The 21,873-nt window shown below is 35.2% G+C and overlaps 1 protein-coding gene across 1 annotated transcript in view; it reads right to left on the bottom strand.

The window, feature by feature from the left end:
- nedd4a (NEDD4 E3 ubiquitin protein ligase a) overlaps window positions 1-21,873 on the bottom strand; it is a 97,749-nt gene that overhangs the window by 71,260 nt on the left and 4,616 nt on the right. Inside the window, exons 3-5 of the mRNA XM_087292785.1 lie at window positions 17,265-17,343; window positions 17,129-17,167; window positions 3,062-3,115 (exon numbers count right to left, since the gene is read on the bottom strand). Of these exons, the coding sequence (XP_087148911.1) occupies window positions 3,062-3,115; window positions 17,129-17,167; window positions 17,265-17,343 (172 nt within the window). The remainder of the gene's footprint in view (window positions 1-3,061; window positions 3,116-17,128; window positions 17,168-17,264; window positions 17,344-21,873) is intronic.

The following is a 21,873-nucleotide window of genomic DNA, read 5'->3' as shown; positions in this document are numbered from 1 at the left end:
TAAACCTTTTAGGGACCCCCTCAAAAATGAGATGATTCATCTCAAGGGGCTATCCCATTCAATAAATTCAATTCAATTCATCACCAAGCTGAAAATAATTAAAAACAAAGCCAAACTAATTACTATTTTAGCAACTCAAAGAAAGAAACAGACTGCAACTATTATTTGTATTATCTAATGAAATTATACTCAACATATTCAACAAATATACTCGTTACTTCACTAAAAAATTGGACAAATAATGAGTTTCACAAACTAAACATGTGTTTAAACTTGAATTTAATACTAAAGACCTACATTTCAAACTGAAATGGACTAAAGAGATAGCTACTGAATTTAATTAATAAGAGAGGAGATTGATTAAGGGTAATCACACAAGTATTAATGGAGTGGGTGTTGAGAGTGTTGATCAGTACAAGTATTTGGGTACTGTTTTAGATCATAAATTGTCCGTTTCTGTAAATACTAATATTTTGTGTAAGAAGGGGCAGCAGAGTAGTGCTAGCAGAAATTAGGAACATTCAATATACAGTTGAAGTCAGAATTATTAGCCCCTCTGAATTATTAGCTCCCCTGTTTATTTTTTTTCCCCAGTTTCTTTTTAATGGAGAGCAAATTTTTTCAACACATTTCTAATCATAACAGTTTCAATAACTCATCTCTAATAACTGATTTATTTTCTCTTTGCCATGATGACAGTAAATACTATTAGACTAGATATTCTTCAAGACACTTCTATACAGTTTACAGTGACATTTAAAGGCTTAACTAGGTTAATTAGGGTAAACTAGGCAGGTTAGGGTAATTAGGCAAGTTATTGTATAACGATGGTTTGTTCTGTAAACTATCGAAAAAAAAAACAGCTTAAAGGGGCTAATAATTTTGACCTTAAAATGGTGTTTAAAAAAAGAAAAACTGCTTTTATTCCAGCCGAAATAAAACAAATAAGACTTTCTTCAGGAGAAAAAATATTATCAGACATACTGTGAAAATTTCCTTGCTCTGTTAAACATCATTTGGGAAATATTTAAAAAGAAAATAAATTCTAAGAGGGGCAAATAATTCTGACTCCAACTCTGCATCAACATGATCAGAATGTTTTACAGTTCCTACATTCAGTCACTGTTATCTTTTTCTTTGCTTTGTTGGTGTGAAAAATAAGAGCTGTTTGGTGAGAATTGTGAACCTAGGAGGAAAATTAACAAGGAGAAAACAGAAAACTATGGCTCAGTTATACCATTGGCAAGTTTTGGGCAGTATTCTGTTAGATTATTGCCATCCTGTGCACCACAAGTTTTATCTTCTTCCTTCTGGTATTCAATACAGAACTCCTATTAGTAAAAAAAATCTGTTCAAACTTTTGGTCCCACTTTATATTAAGTGGAATTAATAGTTTGTTACAATGTACTTATTGTCTAAACACATGTATTTACTGTGTACTTATGCTTGATTAAATACATGTATGTAATTACATCTGTAATTAACTTTTCTAATTACATTTGTAAATACACTGTTGAACATCCCTTACACCTTAACTCACCCTTAAACCTACCCACACCACCAAACCTGTCCATAATCCAACCTCTGTCCCAACTCAAAAGCACCACAAGTGTTCTCAAATACATTATAAGCACAGTAAGTACATTGTATGTATTTATTGATGCAAGTACATAGTAGTTAAGGACACTTAATATGAAGTGGGACCAAACTGATATGAAATTTTTATGTCCCTCAGAAAACCCGGGTCGACGGCATCGTAATGCAACGTGCTGACCACTGGACCACAACACTGCAGTATTACTTTCCATTGATGCCCTAATGTAATATTAACTATTCGAATTCTGTTATTCTCTAAGGTGCCGCTGTTTGGGGTCGAATGATAGTTACATTATCATTAACCTGCAGGCTGCATTCTGCTCACGGGGATGCGAGAAAATAAATAAAAAGAGCACAGCTGCAGCAAAATAATGAATAAAACGAGTGAGGCTATCGTCAAACCAATACATACATGAAAAAAGTGCGACTGCTGAGAGTGCAAGCAGCTAGGGACACCGGCCCTCGCGGCCAAAAAACGTACCGGCAAACCAGGAATTCTCCCAGTCCTCCTTCAGCTGTAATTTTTTTAAATTTAGGGTATATTTATATTCTTCAATGTGTTTTTGTGTATTATGTGTAACAGGCTTGTGCATTCGAGAAATGAATAAAGACTAACTCATAAACACTTTTAACTAGGACATAAAAATGCATCTTCTTAATAACCTAAAAACTTCCAATGTCATTTTTTTTCTGTATTTTTCCATCAAGTAAATACAGTCTTAGGCCCAGAATGAACAGAACATGTTTTTTGCAGTGAGAGGCACATTTTAAAATGATTTTCTATTGTCAGCAAGCATTTTGCACACTGTTTATGTGCCTCGGGCACCTCGCCTTCTACCTGCCTGCAGTGCTTTTCATTTTTGATGGAGCGTACTGTGCGCCTGCAGTTGTAAAAAAGTCAACTCTGTGCGGAAAAAGCCCCCAATGTCATGTGCACCAGCACCAAGAACACTGATAATAAATGGTTGCCTAGCAACATAAAAAGTGCAGTGCACTGCTCTTTCCTAAAGTCAAAACTGAAAAACACATGATGTCATCGACCCCTTAGAGACCATAAAATAATTATTCAATTATTAATTTTCCTTCGGCTTAGTCCCTTATTTATCAGGGGTCACCACAGCGGAATGAACTGCCAACTACGTTTTATGCAGCAGACACCCCTTCCAGCTGCAACCCAGTACTGGGAAACACCCATACACACTCATTCACAAACACACTCATACACTACGACCAATTTTGTTTACCTAATTCCCCAATAGTGCATGCGGAGCACCTGGAGGAAACCCACGCCAACATGCAAACTCCACACAGAAATGCCAACTGGCCCAGCCAGAACTCAAACCAGCAACCTTCTTGCTTTGAGGTGACAGTGCTACCCACTGAACATTTGAATAGTTGAAATAGTGAAGAAACTTTTCTAATTTATTTGAGCGACATAAGAATAAACCACTGATTGTGTACATACCAAACGATTTTCATCAAACACCTCCAGCAGCAGACGGTGTCTCCTGGGATGCACCTGTGGGAAATAACAACAGACAAAGTCAAAACAGACTATACACAGAGAATATATCCATAACTGAAGGAGGCTGTCACAAAGGTGCGAATCCAAATGTAGACTAATTACAATGATAGAAAATCAGACAACATTCAACAACAGGAGCAATCAGGTACATAAAGATAATCCAGAAGTCGTGTCGATAAACAGGCAAGTAGTCAAAATCTGAGAAAGGAAAGATAAATTAGGAACAAGGCTGGGAGTAGATAACATGAAACACAAGAATCAGAAAACACGGCTAGGCAAGGAAATGAAAATGCTACATAAAATTAAACGTAAAGTTACAGGTTCGTTTAAACTAACAAAACAAACAACACTCAGCAATGTGTGTTAGCAAATATGGTGTATGAATAGTCTGTGTCTAGAGTCCGTGAGCAGCTTCAGCTCTGAGTGTTTGCAATCAAATGGGATCAGGAGCTGGTGTGTGTGTGCGGTGCATGCTGTGATTTGTAGTCCATTTGGTGGCAGAGTTGTAGTTCTCTAGCGACCCGCACCAGCTAGATCACTGGTTACTGTAACATTATCAGGTTCAGGTACAGGTTCACTTATTTATACCCATAGGTAAAGTAGGTGTTTCATATTTTTTTAAGGAAACCACAAATATTTACTCACAAATAAAATACAACTACAAATACAATATATAAAATAAATAATAAATATAAAAAAATAAATAAATAAGTAGAAATAAAAGTAAAAAAATATATATATGTATATATATATATATATATATATATATATATATATATATATATATATATATATATATGTATATATATATATATATATATAAAGGGTGGCACGATCCTCCAAATCCTCGATTCGATTTTCGATTATGAATAATTAATTAATTAATGACGAATTAATTATTAGTAGCCTACCGTTTAAACTACCTGACCTGCATGGTCTTTGTTTTACCCATAAACAAATCATACAGTAAATGAATAAAGGCAATAAACACACATAATTACCACCTGTCAATCACTTTTTCTGCGGGACTCGTGAATAGGCAGTGATCTGTGTCGTTATAATGGCATCGGAAAAAAAGACGCACAACCAACAGGAACCAGCCAACAGTATCTGAGGTGTTCGCTAAAATGACTAAGTACAAGTGAGTGAAAGATTGAAGCAGTCCTCTGACTGCCTGGACCTGCTGTCTCGAGCGCATGGCTGTGTGTGCGTCTGTGTCTGTGTGTTCACGTGATGTGCATTTTCAGAGGTAGGAAGGAGGGCTGCTCAGAAATGCCACACGCCACTGTGGATGTCAAATCGTTGTCGTTCTAAAATGCCATTTAAAAACAAAGACAGTGTAAACAGGGCCTGAGTGTGTACTTTTCCCCAGCGGATTTGCAACGGGGCGGGCGGAGGATCGCGATGCCGGTGTTGTCTACCGGACGAACCGTACGTAATACGTACATAGCAGAGCTTGCAAAACTGTGTTTTTTTTGTTGACAACACGAACGTTGTCAACATAACTCACTGGAAATCCAAAATGCTTACACACCGGCGACTTCATTGAAAGAGGAGAGGGTTTAAGTTCTGTCGACGGGTCTCCTGCTTCTGCAGTTTAACAAGCACTTCAACAAGCCTGTTTCTTTCCCGCTTGGCAAGCCAAGCTGACGTGACATGGGGGCGTGGCAGCATCGACGATTCTATTTTTTGATTCGATAATTGAAATTGAGCATAAATTTCGATCGATTTTGATTAAAAATCGAAATCGTGACACCCCTAAAATATATATATATATATATATATATATATATATATATATATATATATATATATATATATATATATATATATAACATTTACCTTTGAAAAAAAAAGAAAAGAAAACAATTAACATTATAGTTTCCATCGCTAAAAACCAGCATGGACTAAAAACATAAAGATAATTAATGAACAAATGACGTTAGGAATATCATAATAAAATTTTAAAAATCTTCCTAAAACAAATCCTGACTCAACTGAGCGACTGCTGCTGACACAAAGCTGTTTTTATACCTCTCGTATCTGCAATACAGGATTACAAATCTACATCTAGACGTCGGTTTTTAGACGTATTGTTCCACACATAAAATGAATGATGTCTCATAAGAAGACGGTCTGTTCATCCTCCATTCACAGCCCTTGACTTTAGGTCTGTAAATGGCCAGTGACTCATAACAGTGTGCTTGTCGAGGCCCAGACAGTGTCTCATTTAGCTTTCATAAAGTCCCAGAGTTGGTATTTGGGCCAGTGGTCAATATCACAAATAGGTCCAAACCTTTTCTACCGTGCTCTGGATCATTATAGCCATCATGATTCATGCACTAAACATCATGTACAGCATTTTAAAATATAGATGGCTTATTTTACAGTATATAAATAAACAAGCATTATCCAACAGCCTGAAATTACAGGGAAAATGACCAGGGTGACGCAGTGGCGCAATAGGTAGTGCTGTCTCCTCACAGCAAGAAGGTCGCTGGTTTGAGCCTCGGCTGGGTCAGTTGGCTTTTCTGTGTGGAGTTTGCATGTTCTCCCTGCGTTTGCGTGGGTTTCCTCCCAGTGTTTTGTTTATTATCTGAAGATTTCCTCATAGAAAACCATTAAATACTTTCACTTCTGCCATATCTCTCTGGTTATTGATATTGATTAATTTTATCCATATTTTCACTCACAAAAACCAAAACCATTTCCGTAACAGCTTAACTCCTAGAGGTCACAACAATAGCGATATATATGAGCAGGGGAAGCTGACAAGGAAGTGCAGATCCAAATGCAGGATTTATTATAAAGAGAATGGTCAGGCAGGTAATGATCACAATCAGGAGCAAACGGTAACATGCAGGCAAATCCAGAAGAAGGGTCCATAAGCAGGCGAGTGGTCTAACATCATAAACAAAAACAAACAAACAAATAAAGGTTGGCAACGCAGAGACAGGACTCGTTAAGACAGGACTTGTTAACTTGACCGATAAACAAGACTCAGCCAAGAGGTGTGTGTGTGGGCAGTATTTAAAGTCCATCTAATCCAGGGGTGTCAAACTCAATTCCTGGAGGGCCGAAGCCCTGCACAGTTTAGTTCCAACCCTGCTCCAACACACTTATCTGTAGGTTTCAAACAAGCCTGAAGGACTCAATTAGTTTAATCAGGTGTGTTTTATTAGGGTTGGAACTAAACTGTGCAGAGCTGCGGCCCTTTTGGAACTGAGTTTGACACCTGTGATCTAATCAGTTCATGAGCAGCTCCCAGCCGTGAGTGTGTGTAGTCTACAGAATGAGGAACAGGTGCGTGTGAGCGGTGAATGACTGCATGGTTTCCGCTACATTCATTCTTCCATGGGGGGCGCCACACCAAAATTCATCTCGCCACGGCTACATTACAGCTTCTTATTTAAAATATTCTGTCGTTTTTTAAATAGCGGGTTAAAAATCACATAAAAAAACGTATGAAAAGGTAAGTGAATAATAACAGCCAAACTTTTCTGTGACTGTAGTAGTGCTGTGCGTCCTGTTTAACCCTTTAAGGTGACGTGCTGACAGACTGACTGACTTGACAGGTGCGTGATGCGTGAGGCCAGCAACCACGGCGTAGCTTTCAGTTATGATGAACACAGTCTTCATAATTATACTTTATTTATAGATGAAGGTCTGTGGCTCTGCATATAATGACTTTATCTTGCTGGAGTTTATAGCCGTTTCGCTTTACTTCAGGACGCATTGATGCCGCGGTCCGCTCCGCTAGTCTAGCGGAGACATTCATAAACATTTCTAGCAAATCTAATAAATGTTGGAGACATACTCGCTACATAAACACACTAAATCACACTTCAGTCGCGTTTATTTGAGGGCGTGCAAGAAAATCTGCACTTGAGCAGCGTATTTTTGAGGGCGCAAGAAGTTTTGTGCACGAACAAAGGAAATCGGCGCTCAAGCAGAGACTGACATGCTCGTAGGCTATTACATGAATGCGATCTCGACTTAATACTGCGCCCATGACATTTGTCAATGAAATAACACCACATGTAGTGGTAGACCTGTGTAAAATGGCCAACAGAGTCTGCCGCCATAGCTGGAAAAAATCCCAGAGGAAACACTGGACTGGATATGTAGTTTGTGTAATGGCGGATTTGTAGTGCGTTAGCGATCTGCACAGGCTGGATTACTGGTGACTGTAACAATATATTGAACCTCAACCTTAAGATCATTTTTTCAACACATTTCTAATCATAATAGTTTCTAATAACTGATTTCTTTTACTTTGCCATGATGACAGCACATAATATTAGACTAGATATTCTTCAAGACACTAGTATTCAGCTTAAAGTAACATTTAAAGGCTTCACTAGGTTAATTAAGTTGACTAGGCAAGTTAGAGTAAGTAGGCAGGTCATTGTATAACGGTGGTTTGTTTAAAACATTTAAAGGGGGCAAATAATATTAAACTTAAAATGCTTTTTAAAAAATTAAAAACTGCTTTTATTCTAGCCAAAATAAAACAAATCAGACTTTCTCCAGAAGAAAAAATGTATAGGAAACACTGTGAAAAATGCCTTGCTCTGTTAAACATCATTTGGGAAATATTTGAAAAGAATAAATATTGCACAGGATGGATAATAATTTTGTCCTCAGCTGTATCATAAGAAATGACTTCAATCATGATATGGGATTTTTTGTTATATTGCCCCAGCCTAGTTTCCAGCTTTCCTCAAAATATCTACTTTGCATTCAACAACATAAAGAAATATTTAAATTTTGCGTGAAATTTCTCTTTAAATCATCAATATAGGCTACCTATCATAAAGTATTGATGAGTTTTCTATGAACTGTGGATTGTTTGCAGAGAAGCGTATATTGATGTCTCTGATGTCTGCATTGCATCTGCATCTCTCTGTCCTTTCTGAGAAAACAAGCGCAGTGGAGGGGAGAGAGAGAGAGAGAGAGAGAGAAGAAATGCAGAGCGAGTCAGTAAAGTGCGTCACATGACAGCAGGGAAAGCGGGCAGCATGTAAGAGGCACCCCGTAACTCAAGCCCTGACTTCTGACCCCAGAACATGTGACTGCAGATCTCTCTTTACACGCTGATCAAAACAGACGGTTCTTTCATTATTAAAGGGTGATTCTTCATCCACGAGAATTTGGACACATTACGGACTAATCAGATTTACAGGACTTAAAATGCGCCATTTATAACTAGGCATGGGCTGGTATAAGATTCTGACGATATCATAACCTTGGATAAAAATATCACGGTTTCATGGTTTGACGATATTGTGATTACTGCTCTAAAATATATTCTTTTTAAATGTCTGGGTAAAAACAGGGTTTCTACTGGTTTCATCACGTTAAACTTAAGGCTTTTTAAGACCGTTTTAAGACCACTGTCAACGAAATTTCAGACTATCACAGGGCAAAACGCTAATAATTTTCTTTAAAAACCAGTGGAGTGTTTTTTTTATTTGCCCAATTAAAATTAAAATTCAGTTATTTCTTAGCCACGTATTTTAAATAATGCGTCAAAACAAGCAAACTTTAGTTATATACATACAGTTGAAGCCCCCCCTGTTTATTTTTTTCCCCAATTTCTGTTTAACGGAGAGCAGATTTCTTCAACACATTTGTAAATATAATAGTTTTAATAACTCATCTCTAATAACTGATTTATCTTTGCCATGATGACAGTAAATAATATTTGACTAGATATTTTTCCAGACACTTCTATACAGCTTAAAGCGACATTTAAAGGCTTAACTAGGTTAATTAGGGTAACTAGGAAGGTTAGGATAATTAGGCAAGTTACAGTATAATGATGGTTTGTTCTGTAGACTATCGAAAAAAATTACCTTAAAGGGGCTAATAATATTGACCTTAAAATGGGGTTTTAAAAGTTTAAAACTGCTTTTATTCTAGCTGAAATAAAAGAAATAATACTTTCTCCAGAAGAAAAAATATTATCAGACATACTGTGAAAATGTCCTTAAAAAAATGTCTGTTAAACATCATTTGTGAAATATTTAAAAAAATAAAAATTTAAAGGGTGGCTAATAATTCTGAATTCAACTGTACATATTTTTATTAGCATAACCTTTATTTTTTAAAAAAGACAAGTTTTAAAAGCTATAATAACTAAATATATGCACAACATAAATGTAATTTTTTTTAATGTAATTTTGTTTCCTGATGTTCAATAAAATATTTTCAGAATTCTGAGGTCTAAATCAAAGTTAATATTTATTTTGAGAGTAACTACATATTTAACTTCTAGATTATTTTAAAATGCTATATAAAAAAAACGTTGATTTTTATTTAATCATCACTCACAATGAGATGCTAATCTAAAGGTCTTCTGAAAATCGAACCAAAACAGGATATTTTTCACAAATGCAATGTAGGATAAACAATATTAAATTAAAGACAGTCAGAATGTCTCAAAGTTTAAAAAGTTATAATAAACGACATTTATGCACAACCTAAATTTATGCATAAAAACATGGAGAACTTTTAAACAGATGTTATTGTAAGGATGCAAGGAAGACAATTAAACCATATTGCTCAATAGTTAATTTTTTTAAAAGTTTTTTTTAGATGGATTTGTTGGTTGTATTGATTGCCTATAGCTTTACATGGACGATTAGTGAAAATGTTGACCTCTTTAAAAGTATTTAAGACCCACAACAGCATATTTCAGGAAATTATTTAAGATCCTTAAATTTAGTTTTTGAAATTTAAGACATTTTAAGACCCCGCGAACACTCTGTAAAAATGAAAACCTTTTTCCCCTTTGAACTCAATATATTTTATTTTGAGAAACATTCAAAATATTTCGGAGCAGTGAACATGTCAGGCAGCTTTCTTTATTAGTTTCAAAATCACAGATCACATCTGTGTATTTTTATTTATTTTTTTGCTGGCGAAACTGTTTTCCTAAAAAACTGAAAAAAAATGTAAATAAAAAATCATACACGGAACAGTATAGCAGAAAATGCTGGCGGTTTTAAAACCTTGACTTTTCCAAACCACGGTATACCTTGAAAATGGTTATCATCTCATGCCTATTTATAACACACTTTTAAAAAGGAGATACACAGGTGAAGGAAAAACTATTAGCACGCTAATTTCTTTACTCAAAATAATACATTGAAAGTGCCTAACACCACCTACAGACATAAAGTAGTTAATAAAGGCTACATCACACTTGTTTTGTTGCTTTGACCCACATTCAAAATAGTTTCCTGAATTAAAATGTACTGCTTAATGGCACGAAATGCCAAATGATGATACATTTTTGACATTATTTTCATCATATACACATTTTCTAGAAAAATAGTCACTGTTTTGTCTGTAAACTATTACAATAAAACACACCTACGCAGAAAGAAATGCCGTTCTCTGAACTTTCTTTTCAGGGAAAAAGCCCCTCGGTTTAGGCCGAATGCTGAGCATGACTCAATTCAGCTGATTTCTATCACTTGAGAGTTTAAGAGGGCATTGAACTTTACACAGAACCATTTCATTGAAGCATTTCATTTATTTTTATTTCATTTTTGTACACTATTTTAGGATGCATTGACCTGTTTTATTTCCGGGGAGGTGAAATGACACTTTTCCAAAGCACATTTTGTCTTGGGCACTTGAAAAATGTGAAACAAGTATTAAAAAGCCTTTACTCACATGGCTAATCATTAAAAAACCTACACATTTAGCCTCTCTAGCAATGCTGAATTAATGACGATTGTTGAGTTGATCTTGTATAATATATTATTTCAGTATTGTTTAGATATTCTAATGAGCCATGAGACTGTAGCATTTAAAAAAACTCCTGACACATCTGATCACGGTTACCCTGATGAAAGCAGTTCTTTGCTGTAACACGTTTTTAATACTTAATGCACATCTTATGAGTGCCTTGGACTGATTTTTGTAGTTTATTCTGAGGAATCTCTGACCAAAAGAGCACCGACACATTATTTAAGCTACCCCTGAGCACTTTTTCTTTGATTTTCATTATTTTCTTGCTATAGTTAATGTGGAAAAACAGATAAGCACCACCATTTTTTATTGTTCAGAATTTGAATAAATTCAGAATAAATTAATTTTCTTTGTGATTGTACTCGACACTCGATGTAAAAATGGTATTTAAATAAAAAATTACTAAAAAACTCAACTTAACACAGACAATTCCATTAAGTAATCTCGACAAATAATAATAATAATATAATTATTATTTTTTGTCCCAGGGTGGCACGATGGCTCAGTGCTTAGCACTGTCGCCTCACAGCAAGAAGGTCGCTGGTTCAAGTCTCGGCTGGGTCAGTTAGCATTTCTGTGTGAAGTTTGCATGTTCTCCCCATGTTGGCGTGGTTTTCCCCACAGTCCAAACACATGCTACAGGTCAATTGAATAAACTAAATTGGCCGTAGTGTATGAGTGTGTGTGAGAACGAGTGTGTATGGGTGTTTCCAAGCACTGGGATGCAGCTGGAAGGGCATTCATTGTGTAAAACATATACTGAATAAGTTGGTGGTTCATTCTGCTGTGTTGACCTCTGAAATAGAGACTAAACCGAAGGAAAATGAATGAATGAATTTTGTGTCTACGTTGGCCTGTTTTATGTCTGTTCATGTGAGACCAGCACAGGCTCATGCTGAATCCCAATAAAGAAATGTGAAGTTAAGAGATCTGCGGAGTCAGACTGTATTTCTCAGGTCAGTATAAACACTGTCAGGAAGCCAGAAAAACACACTCAGCAGGAATGTCACAGAATAGAAGCTGTCATACAAAGACTCATGCTTCTGGTATATGTTAAAGCAGGGGTCACCAACATGGTGCCCGTGGGCACCAGGTAGCCCGCCAGGTTCACATGAGTTGCCCGCGGGCCTGTTCTAAAAATAGCTCACCATAGCACCACATGAGTAAGCTGCATCTAATATTTTTATAGGTAACGTTATTCTTTTTAAAATCACACTTGCATTGGAGTAAATTTAAAAATTACTTTAAGTTATATATTTAAAAAAAACTTTAAAAACGATTTCAGACAAATGAAGTGTTGCATATTGATATTTATCTAACTTGTTAAATCATTGTTGACAACTACTGTGAGAAATCATTAACATGATCAATCTCTCACATAGACGAATATTATTAATTATTAATAATAACTTATAATTAAAAGTAAATTAAGAAAAATGTGTTATTTAATAACTGGTAGCCCTTCACACTAATCGGTACCCAAGAAGTAGCTCTCAGTTTCCAAAAGGTTGGTGACCCCTGTGTTAAAGCATGCCTACAATTAAAAGCAATAGACAAAGATGCTCTTTTATTCTCACTGCTGGAAGAGATGTTAGAATGTTTATTAAAATATAATTTTGGTCTGTCTTGTACATTAAACATTCAGGGCTCTATTTTAACGATCTAGCTGCAAAGCCTCAAGCTCATTGCGCAAAAGCATCAAGGTCGTGTCTGAATCCACTTTTGCTATTTTAAGGACTGTGCATGGTCTAACAGGGTTGTGCTCATTCACTTGAACCTGCATTTAACCAATCTCGTCTCACATTCCCTTAAGAGTCAGTTGCGTCCCACCATGGCGCATTTGCTATTCACATGGCGGACTTTGTATGGAAAAACCGAACGCTTTACTAGCGAGAAAACAGTAAAACAGAGCATCTGCAGCGCGAGAATGAAGAACGAGCCTCCTCCATTCAGCCTCTTTACTTTCTCTTTCTCTTGACTTACTCCTTTACTTACGTAGATAAGGAAATGATCCACTAAAGACATCCATTAGCCTACATATTTAATTTTGTTTGTTAAGCACAACGATTTGATTCAAAAAAAGCCCTCCGAGATGAAGGCATGGAGGCAGAGGTTTTTATATTAATGCAGAAAATTAATAATTTTTGTCACATTTGAATCCTTTATTTTTTCATATGTAAAGATATTTTTGTGTTGCTGTACATCCTGTGTGTATTCAGCAATGTGTAAGTGTTTAATGCGCACAAGTAACGCGCTCTGCGTTGGACTTTAGACCTGCTTTCAGCTAGTCTATTGCACAGTCTATTTTAGTTCCTCAAAACAGCAGCGCGCCAACAATGCGCCTCAACACACCTCCTTTCTAGACCAGCACACCCATGAGTCCACAAAGTGGCACAAATGGATTTGCTATTTAAACAATGCGGCACAAAACGGGAAAATTAGGGTTGCGCTGGTCTGAAAATAGCAACAAATCGCACCAAGCACACTTACCGCCTTATTGCGTCGGCTGTATGATAGGGCCATAATCATTTAGCAGACACTTTTGTCTAAAGTGGCTTCCACTTAAGGAGGCATTCAGAGATTCAACAAGAAGAGGCATTTCACACAACACGTGGAACTGATAGTGCTCAGAGAATTAGGTGCTAGTGTTAAGAGAGGGGGAGGGTTTTTTATAGAAAGTGTTTCTACAGGTGGTTTGTCAAGCCCACTCACCTGTGTGAACCACATTTTATAAATGCATAAATGTTTTTTTTTTGTTAGTTTTTTGGTGCTGATTGTAAAAAAAGTGTCTGGTGCAAATGTGCAAAACTGGTGCAGGTGTCAGTTAAAATGTCAGCGAGATGAAAGAGTGTGTTTTCTACAGGTGGTTTGTCAAGCCCACTCACCTGTGTAAAGCACACTTCAAAAACACACAATATATTTTTATTATTTTTTTTATTTATGAAGATATGGAGAGATTGTAATAAAGTGTCTGGTGCAAGTGTCAAAGTGTCAGGGAGATGAAAGAGTGTGTTTTCTACAGGTGGTTTGTCAAGCCCACTCACCTGTGTGATGCTTAAAGATTTAATGCTGCACCAATAATTGCCTACTGGGCTTATACTAATAAACTTGAGCTTGAACTGCTCATCTGTGTATATCAACTTGAGAGGTGCATGATAAACAAACTATGGCTGGTTGCTAGGGTGTTGCTAGGGCTTTTTTAATTTTGTTTGCAATGCATTAACTTGACTGCTTTTATAATCTGCTTTGCATTCATTCGCTTCCTTCGGCTTAGTCCCTTATTTATCAGGGGTCACCACAGCGGAATGATCCACCAACTGTTCCAGCATATGTTTTACACAGCGAATGACCTTACAGCTGCAACCCAGTATTGGGAAACACTAATACACACTCACATTCACACAAACACATACACTACGGCCAATTTAGCTTATTCAACTCACCTATAGCACATGTGTTTGGACTGTGGGGGGAACCGGTGCACCGAGAGGAAACCCTCGTCAACACGGGGAGAACATGCAAACTCAGAAATGCCAACTGACCCGACCAGAGAGCTTCTTGCAGTGAGTGCTAGCCACTGAGCTACCTTTCAGCTTGTTTAACTCAATTTTTTTTTTTTAAATGAGCTGAAGCAACACAATTCATGACATTTTTGGGGGGACAACTTCATTGTGTTATGTTCAACGCGCTTCAATTTGTTAAGTTAATTGATTTGTGTTGAGACAACATGAATGAATCATGTGGAACCCTGCATTTTCTACAGTGTGGTTTGTTTTTGGGCTGCTCAGAAACAATACACCATTATGGCCGACTAATATAAAATGCAAACAGCTTTTATTAAACACTTAAGCTTTCAAACAGGCTCCCAATGCTGACATATGAAGAGCCCGTATTGTATGACGTTTTCTATTATTATCAAACACAGCGAACGCATCTGCTGTGGTGATATCAGTCCTCAAGAACACATTACTGGATCACACTCAGTTTCCAAGTGTGATAACGACAAATATAAAAGAATATAGCAAGAAGGAAAGCGTTAAATATTAAAGCAGATGATGTTTATTTGACAACATGGAAATTGATGACACTATTAAGAGTATCACTGACAACAGCATGTCTATATATATACAGTATATAAATAAATGTATTATTTGTAGACTTTCTGAAAATCATGCTGTGTGGACAAGAAGTGTTTTGGAATTAATATCAACATAAACTAAGGGGTGTGTGACTTTACAAATGTAGTCGAAAATGTAATAATTATACAATTTTTTTTATAATATTATTTAAATACTTCACCCTCAGGGATCTGAGGTGACTTTGGGGCACCTGAGATGTTTCAACATGCCCTGACATTTGTGCTTATTTCAGCTACCTATTACACAGTATTGGCCGACATGTAATGTTTTGTAGTCAGCACCAACTGTGCTACAATAATATGTGAGAAATACTGATGTACATGCTTGCGTTTTTTTAGGGGGGGAAAAGTATGTGTGGTTAGTAGGTTTTGGAGAAAAAAATGTAGCTGAAATAAGGTTAAAAAATAAATAAAAATCACACTGAATGCACCTGAACAAACCTTTTGAGAAACCAATCTTATAGGCTAGACTATTTACTTCACAATTATGTGAAAATTATTCTGTTCTCTCATTCAAATAAAACATTACAATTATTTACATTTTGTAAAGTCTATTTCGGGTCAGCATATTGTATGCGTAGGAGTGACAAAGGTCATGAATAATTCGCAGCTGGAGAGACAAAGACACTCCCCCACTAGCTAATGTTCACCCATCAATGGCATGTTAAAGCAATGTCCAGCTGCAAAAGCTAGCTAAAACGTAATGCTTCTTGCCAATCCCCTTTGACTAAAAAGGAGCATTTAATATTATTTATTCAGTCTCTCCAGGATTTAGCAAGGATTTTCTTGTAATATTTGCAGCTTAAATTGACTTTTCTCAAAACTTAAGGTGTTACTTAATTCAATTCTTCTGTTTTACTGTGAAAAAACACACAACAAAACACAAAAATCTGGTAAAATTTGTGCTAATTAATTAAAAGTAATTAAAGTAACTATTTATGCTTTAAAAATCCCTTATAAATGACAAACAAAGGCTCAGTTCAATTCTAAACAGGAAAAATGACATTATTTATTCCTATTCATTTAAAGATACACAAATGAAACTGTGCTTCAAATGAAAAATAAATCTTTGCAACCTGACCTAAAATAAAATCACTGTAGAGACATCGCATCTTATTATATTGTTAAATTATTATATTGTTGTTGGTGTTTTATCTAGTTTTATGTCGTATTTTGACACTCCTGTTATTCAGCCGTGTTTACACTTTACAGTAATTTCACTTTTGAGAAAAAAATGAAAGGATTATTGTTCATTTGATTCTGAGCCTTTATTTGTCATTTATAAGGGATTTATAAAGCATAAATATTCCTCACTTTAGATTAGGTCACAAAACTGCATGAAGTTGAGTTAATAAAGCATATTAATTAACTAAGTATATGCCTGAATAGTAATGTAACCACAGGAAGTGACAAATACAACTGAGGTAAGATCCAAATGCAGGTTTATTTTTCGTTAGGCAAGCAATGGTCAATACAGGTACAAACGGGTATGTGTAGACAGTCTAGAATTATATATATGTGTATATCTCTGCCTTTGCATGGCCACAGTCCTCCTCTGTACCTTGGTCCCGCATTCATTTCAAAGGAGCGCTACCCTGTAGCAAGATGGCGGCACTATTGACGCATTCCGTCCAATAGACAACAATAGGCCAGGCGACATCTAGTGTATATATCTATGTGCTTTTGCGCCTTGCGCATTGCGCGTTGGTGTGCACAATCACATTGACGCCCTTTATTTAGTCACGAGGTGTTAAACGTCGACGGAAAACACGAGCAAAAAATGTCTCGGTGTGCACAGGCCTTAACGCTGTTTATTTGTACTGCTGTTATTCCCATGCTAGTTAGTAAGGTAGTAGTTGTTGGGTAGGAAGAGGGATTTAAAATAAGGTCCTACTTTATAATATGCTTTATTATATGCTAATAAGGAGTTCATATCATAATAATAGGCAGGCAACAACCCAGTTGTAATTGTTGTGAATTGTTACTTAAACTAAAGTGTTACCGCTAATGTTTCTAATATACAGCAATAGATAGTTTTTGAGAAATTCACATAAGCACAACCCCTCAAAAAATGCATGACCTTAGAAAATATCCAGCTCACTTACTCTAAAGAAGAACTCTTCATTCCACTTCGGATCCAAAGTCTATTATTAGAAAAAGACAACAACAGAAAGAAGAAAACGTTGTGAAACATCTCTTGAGCAACTGGTGAAATGTGTATTAAACCACACACAGGCATACCTTTTTAATGGTCTTGGTTTGTAGACTGGTGATTTCCCCATTGACTGGGTCATAGAGAGAGATTCGAGTGTACGGATCACTGTAGATGAAAGGTAAACGAACAAATATTACAAAAGCAAAGCATGGAAAACATGCTTTAATGTAAACCTTATTTCTCAATAATTTTTCTTAAGCATATGCTGTTGTCCTGATAAATGTTCTTCTTTAGTTGATAAACACAATTACTGTGCAATTAATTTACATACAGCTCTGCCTAGCTGCTCTGAGATTTTCATCATGGATGTGCAGCTGACAAATCTGCAGCAACTGCGTGATGTTATCATGTCAACATGGAGCAAAATCTCTGAGGAATATTTCCAGCACCGTGTTGAATCTACGCCATGAAGGATTAAAGCAGTTCTGAAGGCAAAAGCAGGTCCAACCCGGTGTACCTAATAAAGTGGCCAGTGAATGTATATTATAACAATTGTAATTTACCTAAAAATGAAAAGTAATGCCTAACTTCAAATTTTTTAGTGCAAATGAGTTGCTTTGTAATTGTACCCAACACTAGATATGATCAACACTGAATGAAATAAGACGAGGTCTGAATGTGATCTGATTATGTATTCATTATTCAGCCTATAGTCTACAACCAATCACTTATTGAAGTCTAGCAACTCTGTTCAAATGAATTAGATGCAACTGTTTTTATTTTGGTTTTTCTTTCTTAAATATTTGTCCCTTTCCTAAGCAATCAAGGGTTACAGTAGAGGAGAGATGATATCACTGAGCGCAGATATTGATTGCATACCTACAGCTGTATTTAGGTCAAAGTGAGCACTGCTGGCCTCCTCAAGGACAGCCAGGACAGCTGATAACACTGCCATCTACTGTCCTGAAAGGCACCCTTTCACTGATAGTGAGAAACAACCAGGACTTTCCACCGTCCCACACTTCACTGCAGGCTATGCATAATATCCATTCTTTAGCATGTAGCTGCTTGTAAATACCTTGTGTTAAACTACTTCACTAACTACTGGAAGTGAAAGTTCATCCAAAAAGGACAGATTTACCATTGCAACATTATTTACTTGCTATCACGTGATTTCAAACAATTATTATAAGATATTAAGATATAATTATAAGATATTTTGAAGAATGATGTGAAATGGTAGCCACTAATATAAAAAACCTTATTGTGGATGCTAAAGGGATAGTTCACCCAAAATTGAAAAAGGTTGTACTTGTTCCAAAGCTATCTGAGTATATTTTTTTCTCTCTCTATAACACACGATGTCAAGATGCTTTGAAAAATGCTAAAAACCTGTAACCACTGACTTCCATAGAAGGGAAAGATAATTACTATGGAAGTCAATGGTTACAGGTTTCCGACATTTGTCAAAACATCTTCTTTTGTGCTTTTCCTGCTTAATGACTTTTTGATACATAAAAAAAGTTAATAAGGACAGGATTTATTTAAAATATAAATCTTTATGCATTTATTTGTCACTTTTTGGCAACGGTTCTTAATTATTCTACCGTTTTGATCAATACTGTAAAACTTAAAGGGACAGTTCACTCAAAAATGAAAAATTCTGCCATCATTTACTTGTTTTAAACCGTCATGAGTTTCTTTCTTCTGTTAAAGAAGATATTTTGAAAAATGTTGGAAACCTGTAACCATTGACTTCCATATTATTTATTTTTCCTTTTGTGGAGGTGAGTGGTTACATGTTTCTAACATTTTCTAAATATCTTCTTTTGTGTTCAACAGAAACTCAATGCAGAAAATAGTTTTTCCTGCTTAAAATGGTTGTGGAAATCATGAAACTTAACTTCACGACTCTTTGATGTATAAAAAAAAAGTAAATAAGGGCAGGATTTGTTTAAAATATATATCTTTATCCATGAATGTGTCACTTTTTGTTAATAATTCAACCGTTTTGATCAGCACAGTAAAATATTAAGGGACAGTTCACCCAAAAATGACAACTCTGTCATCATTTACTCATCTCAAACCTTTATGAGTGTCTGTCTTCTGTTCAACACAAAAGAAGAAATTGTTGGAATGTTGGAAACCTGTAATCATTGACTTTTATAGTATTTATTTTCACTTCAATTGAAATCAATTGCTACAATTTTCAAACATTTTACTAAATATCTTATTTTGTGCTCAACAGAAAATCAATGCACAAAATAGTTTAATGCTTAATGACTCTTTGATGTTTAAAAAAGTTAATAAGGACAGCATTTATTTGAAATATAAATCTTTATGCATGTATTTGTCACTTTTTGGCAACAGTTCTTAATTATTCTACCATTTTGATCAATACTGTAAAACTTAAAGGGACAGTTCTGTCATCATTTACTTGTTTCAAACCTTCATGGGTTTCTTTCTTCTATTGAACACAAAAGAAGATATTTTGAAGAATGTTTGAAACCTGTAACCATTGACTTTCAAAGTAATCATTTTCTCTTTTATGGAAGTCAATGGTTACAGGTTTCTAACATTTTTCTAAATATCTTCTTTTGTGTTCAACAGAAAACTCAATGCGAAAAATAGTTTTCCTTGCTTAATGACTCTTTGATGAATAAAAAAGTACATAAGGACAGCGTTTGTTTGAAATATATATCTTTATGCATTTATTTGTCACTTTTTGACAATTGTTCTTAATTATTCTAATGTTTTGATCAGTACAGTAAAACTTAAAGGGACAATTCTGCAAACTGTCTGTCATCATTTACTCATCATTTATTATTTCAAACCTTCATGACTTTCTTTCGTCTGTTCAACACAAAAGAAGATATGTTGAAAAATGTTAGAAACCTGTAACCATTGACTTCTATAGTATTTGTTTAACCTTCTATGAAGGTCAACGCTTTTAGATTTTGAACATTTTTCTAAATATCTTCTTTTTTGTTTAACAAAAAATCAATACAGAAATAGATTTTCTTGTTTAAAGTTTTTGTGGAAATCTTATTTTCGTGACTCTTTGATGAATTAAAAAAAAGTTAATAAAGACAGGATTTGTTTGAATTATAAATATGCATTTATTTGTCAGTTTCTGGCAACGGTTCTTAATTATTCTACCGTTTTAATCAATACTGTAAAACTTACTTAAAAATGAAAAATTCTGTCATCATTCACTTGTTTCAAACCTTCATGAGTTTCTTTCTTCTGTTAAAGAAGAAGATATTTTGAAAAATATTGGAAACCTGTAACCATTGACTTCCATAGTATTTATTTTTCCTTTTGTGGAGGTCAGTGGTTACATGTTTCTAACATTTTCTAAATATCTTCTTTTGTGTTCAACAGAAAACTCAATGCAGAAAATAGTTTTTCCTGCTTAATGCCTTTTTGATGAATAAAAAAGTAAATAAGGACAGGATTTATTTCAAATATAAATCTTTATGCATGTATTTATCAGTTTTTGGCAACAGTTCTTAATTATTCTACCATTTTGATCAGTACTGTAAAAATTAAAGGGACAGCTCACCTAAAAATGACAATTCTATCATAATTTACCCTTCATTTGTTTTAAACCTTCATGGGTTTCTTTTTTCTTTTGAATACAAAAGATATTTTGAAAAAAGCTGGAAACCTGTAACCTTTGACATGCATACTATTTATTTTTCCTTCTATGAAGGTCAACGGTCACAGGTTTCTAACATTTTTCTAAATATCTTCTTTTGTGTTCAGAAAATCAATACAGAAATAGTTTGTCTTGCTTAAAGTTTTTGTGGAATTCTTGTTTTTATGACTCTGATGGTTTAAAAGGAGAACAGCATTTGTTTAAAATATAAATCTTTATGCATGTATTTGTCACTTTTTGGCAGCAGTTCTTAATTTTTCTAATGTTTTGATCAGTAATGTAAAACTAAAGAGACAGTTTACCCAAAAATGAACATTCTGTCATCATTTACTCCTCATTTACTTGTTTCAAACCTTCATGAGTTCCTTTCTTCTGTTCAACACAAAAGAAGATATTTTGAAGAATGTTGGAAACCTGTAGCCATTGACATCTATGGTATTTATTTTTCCTTCTATGGAAGTCAATGGTTACAGGTTTTTAACAAGTTTCAAAATATCTTCTTCTGTTTGGAACCACTTAAGAGTGAATAAATAGTGAGTAAACTTTCATTTTTAGGAAATCTTTCTCTTTAATGGCTGTGAGTTCACATTATAATAATGATTTATTTTGTGTTCAACTTTAGACATGAACTCAAACAGGTCTAAAACAAGCAGAGGGTGAGTAAATGATAGATTTTTTAATATATGTGTGACCTATCCCTTTAACAGCAACTGCAAACCTACAATGCGAATTAGGATACTCAAAAATATGACAAAATATTCACAGAACAGCACACATTTATGCAGAAACACCGGGATGAAGACAATGAAGTGGGCTTTTTTCATGAGTAAATGAAGCAGGAGTTGAATGTGACCGCTCAATCAAACCCAATAATGTTTCAATAAGAAAGTTAGTCTTAATTTCATGCTGACTTCACGACTGGTATTCGTCCCTTATTCTCAGATATAACAATAAACACTGAAATTCAGTTATTAGGCTGTAAATACAGGTGTACTTTTTCTTTTTTAGAAACAGATAAAAGCCAGTATGAGCGT

This window comes from Danio rerio, chromosome 18, assembly GCF_052040795.2.
Source record: "Danio rerio strain M-AB ecotype USA chromosome 18, GRCz13ab, whole genome shotgun sequence".
Lineage (NCBI taxonomy): Eukaryota > Metazoa > Chordata > Actinopteri > Cypriniformes > Danionidae > Danio > Danio rerio.
Note: the sequence above shows the minus strand (reverse complement) of the source record. Positions and strands in the feature narration are given on the sequence as shown.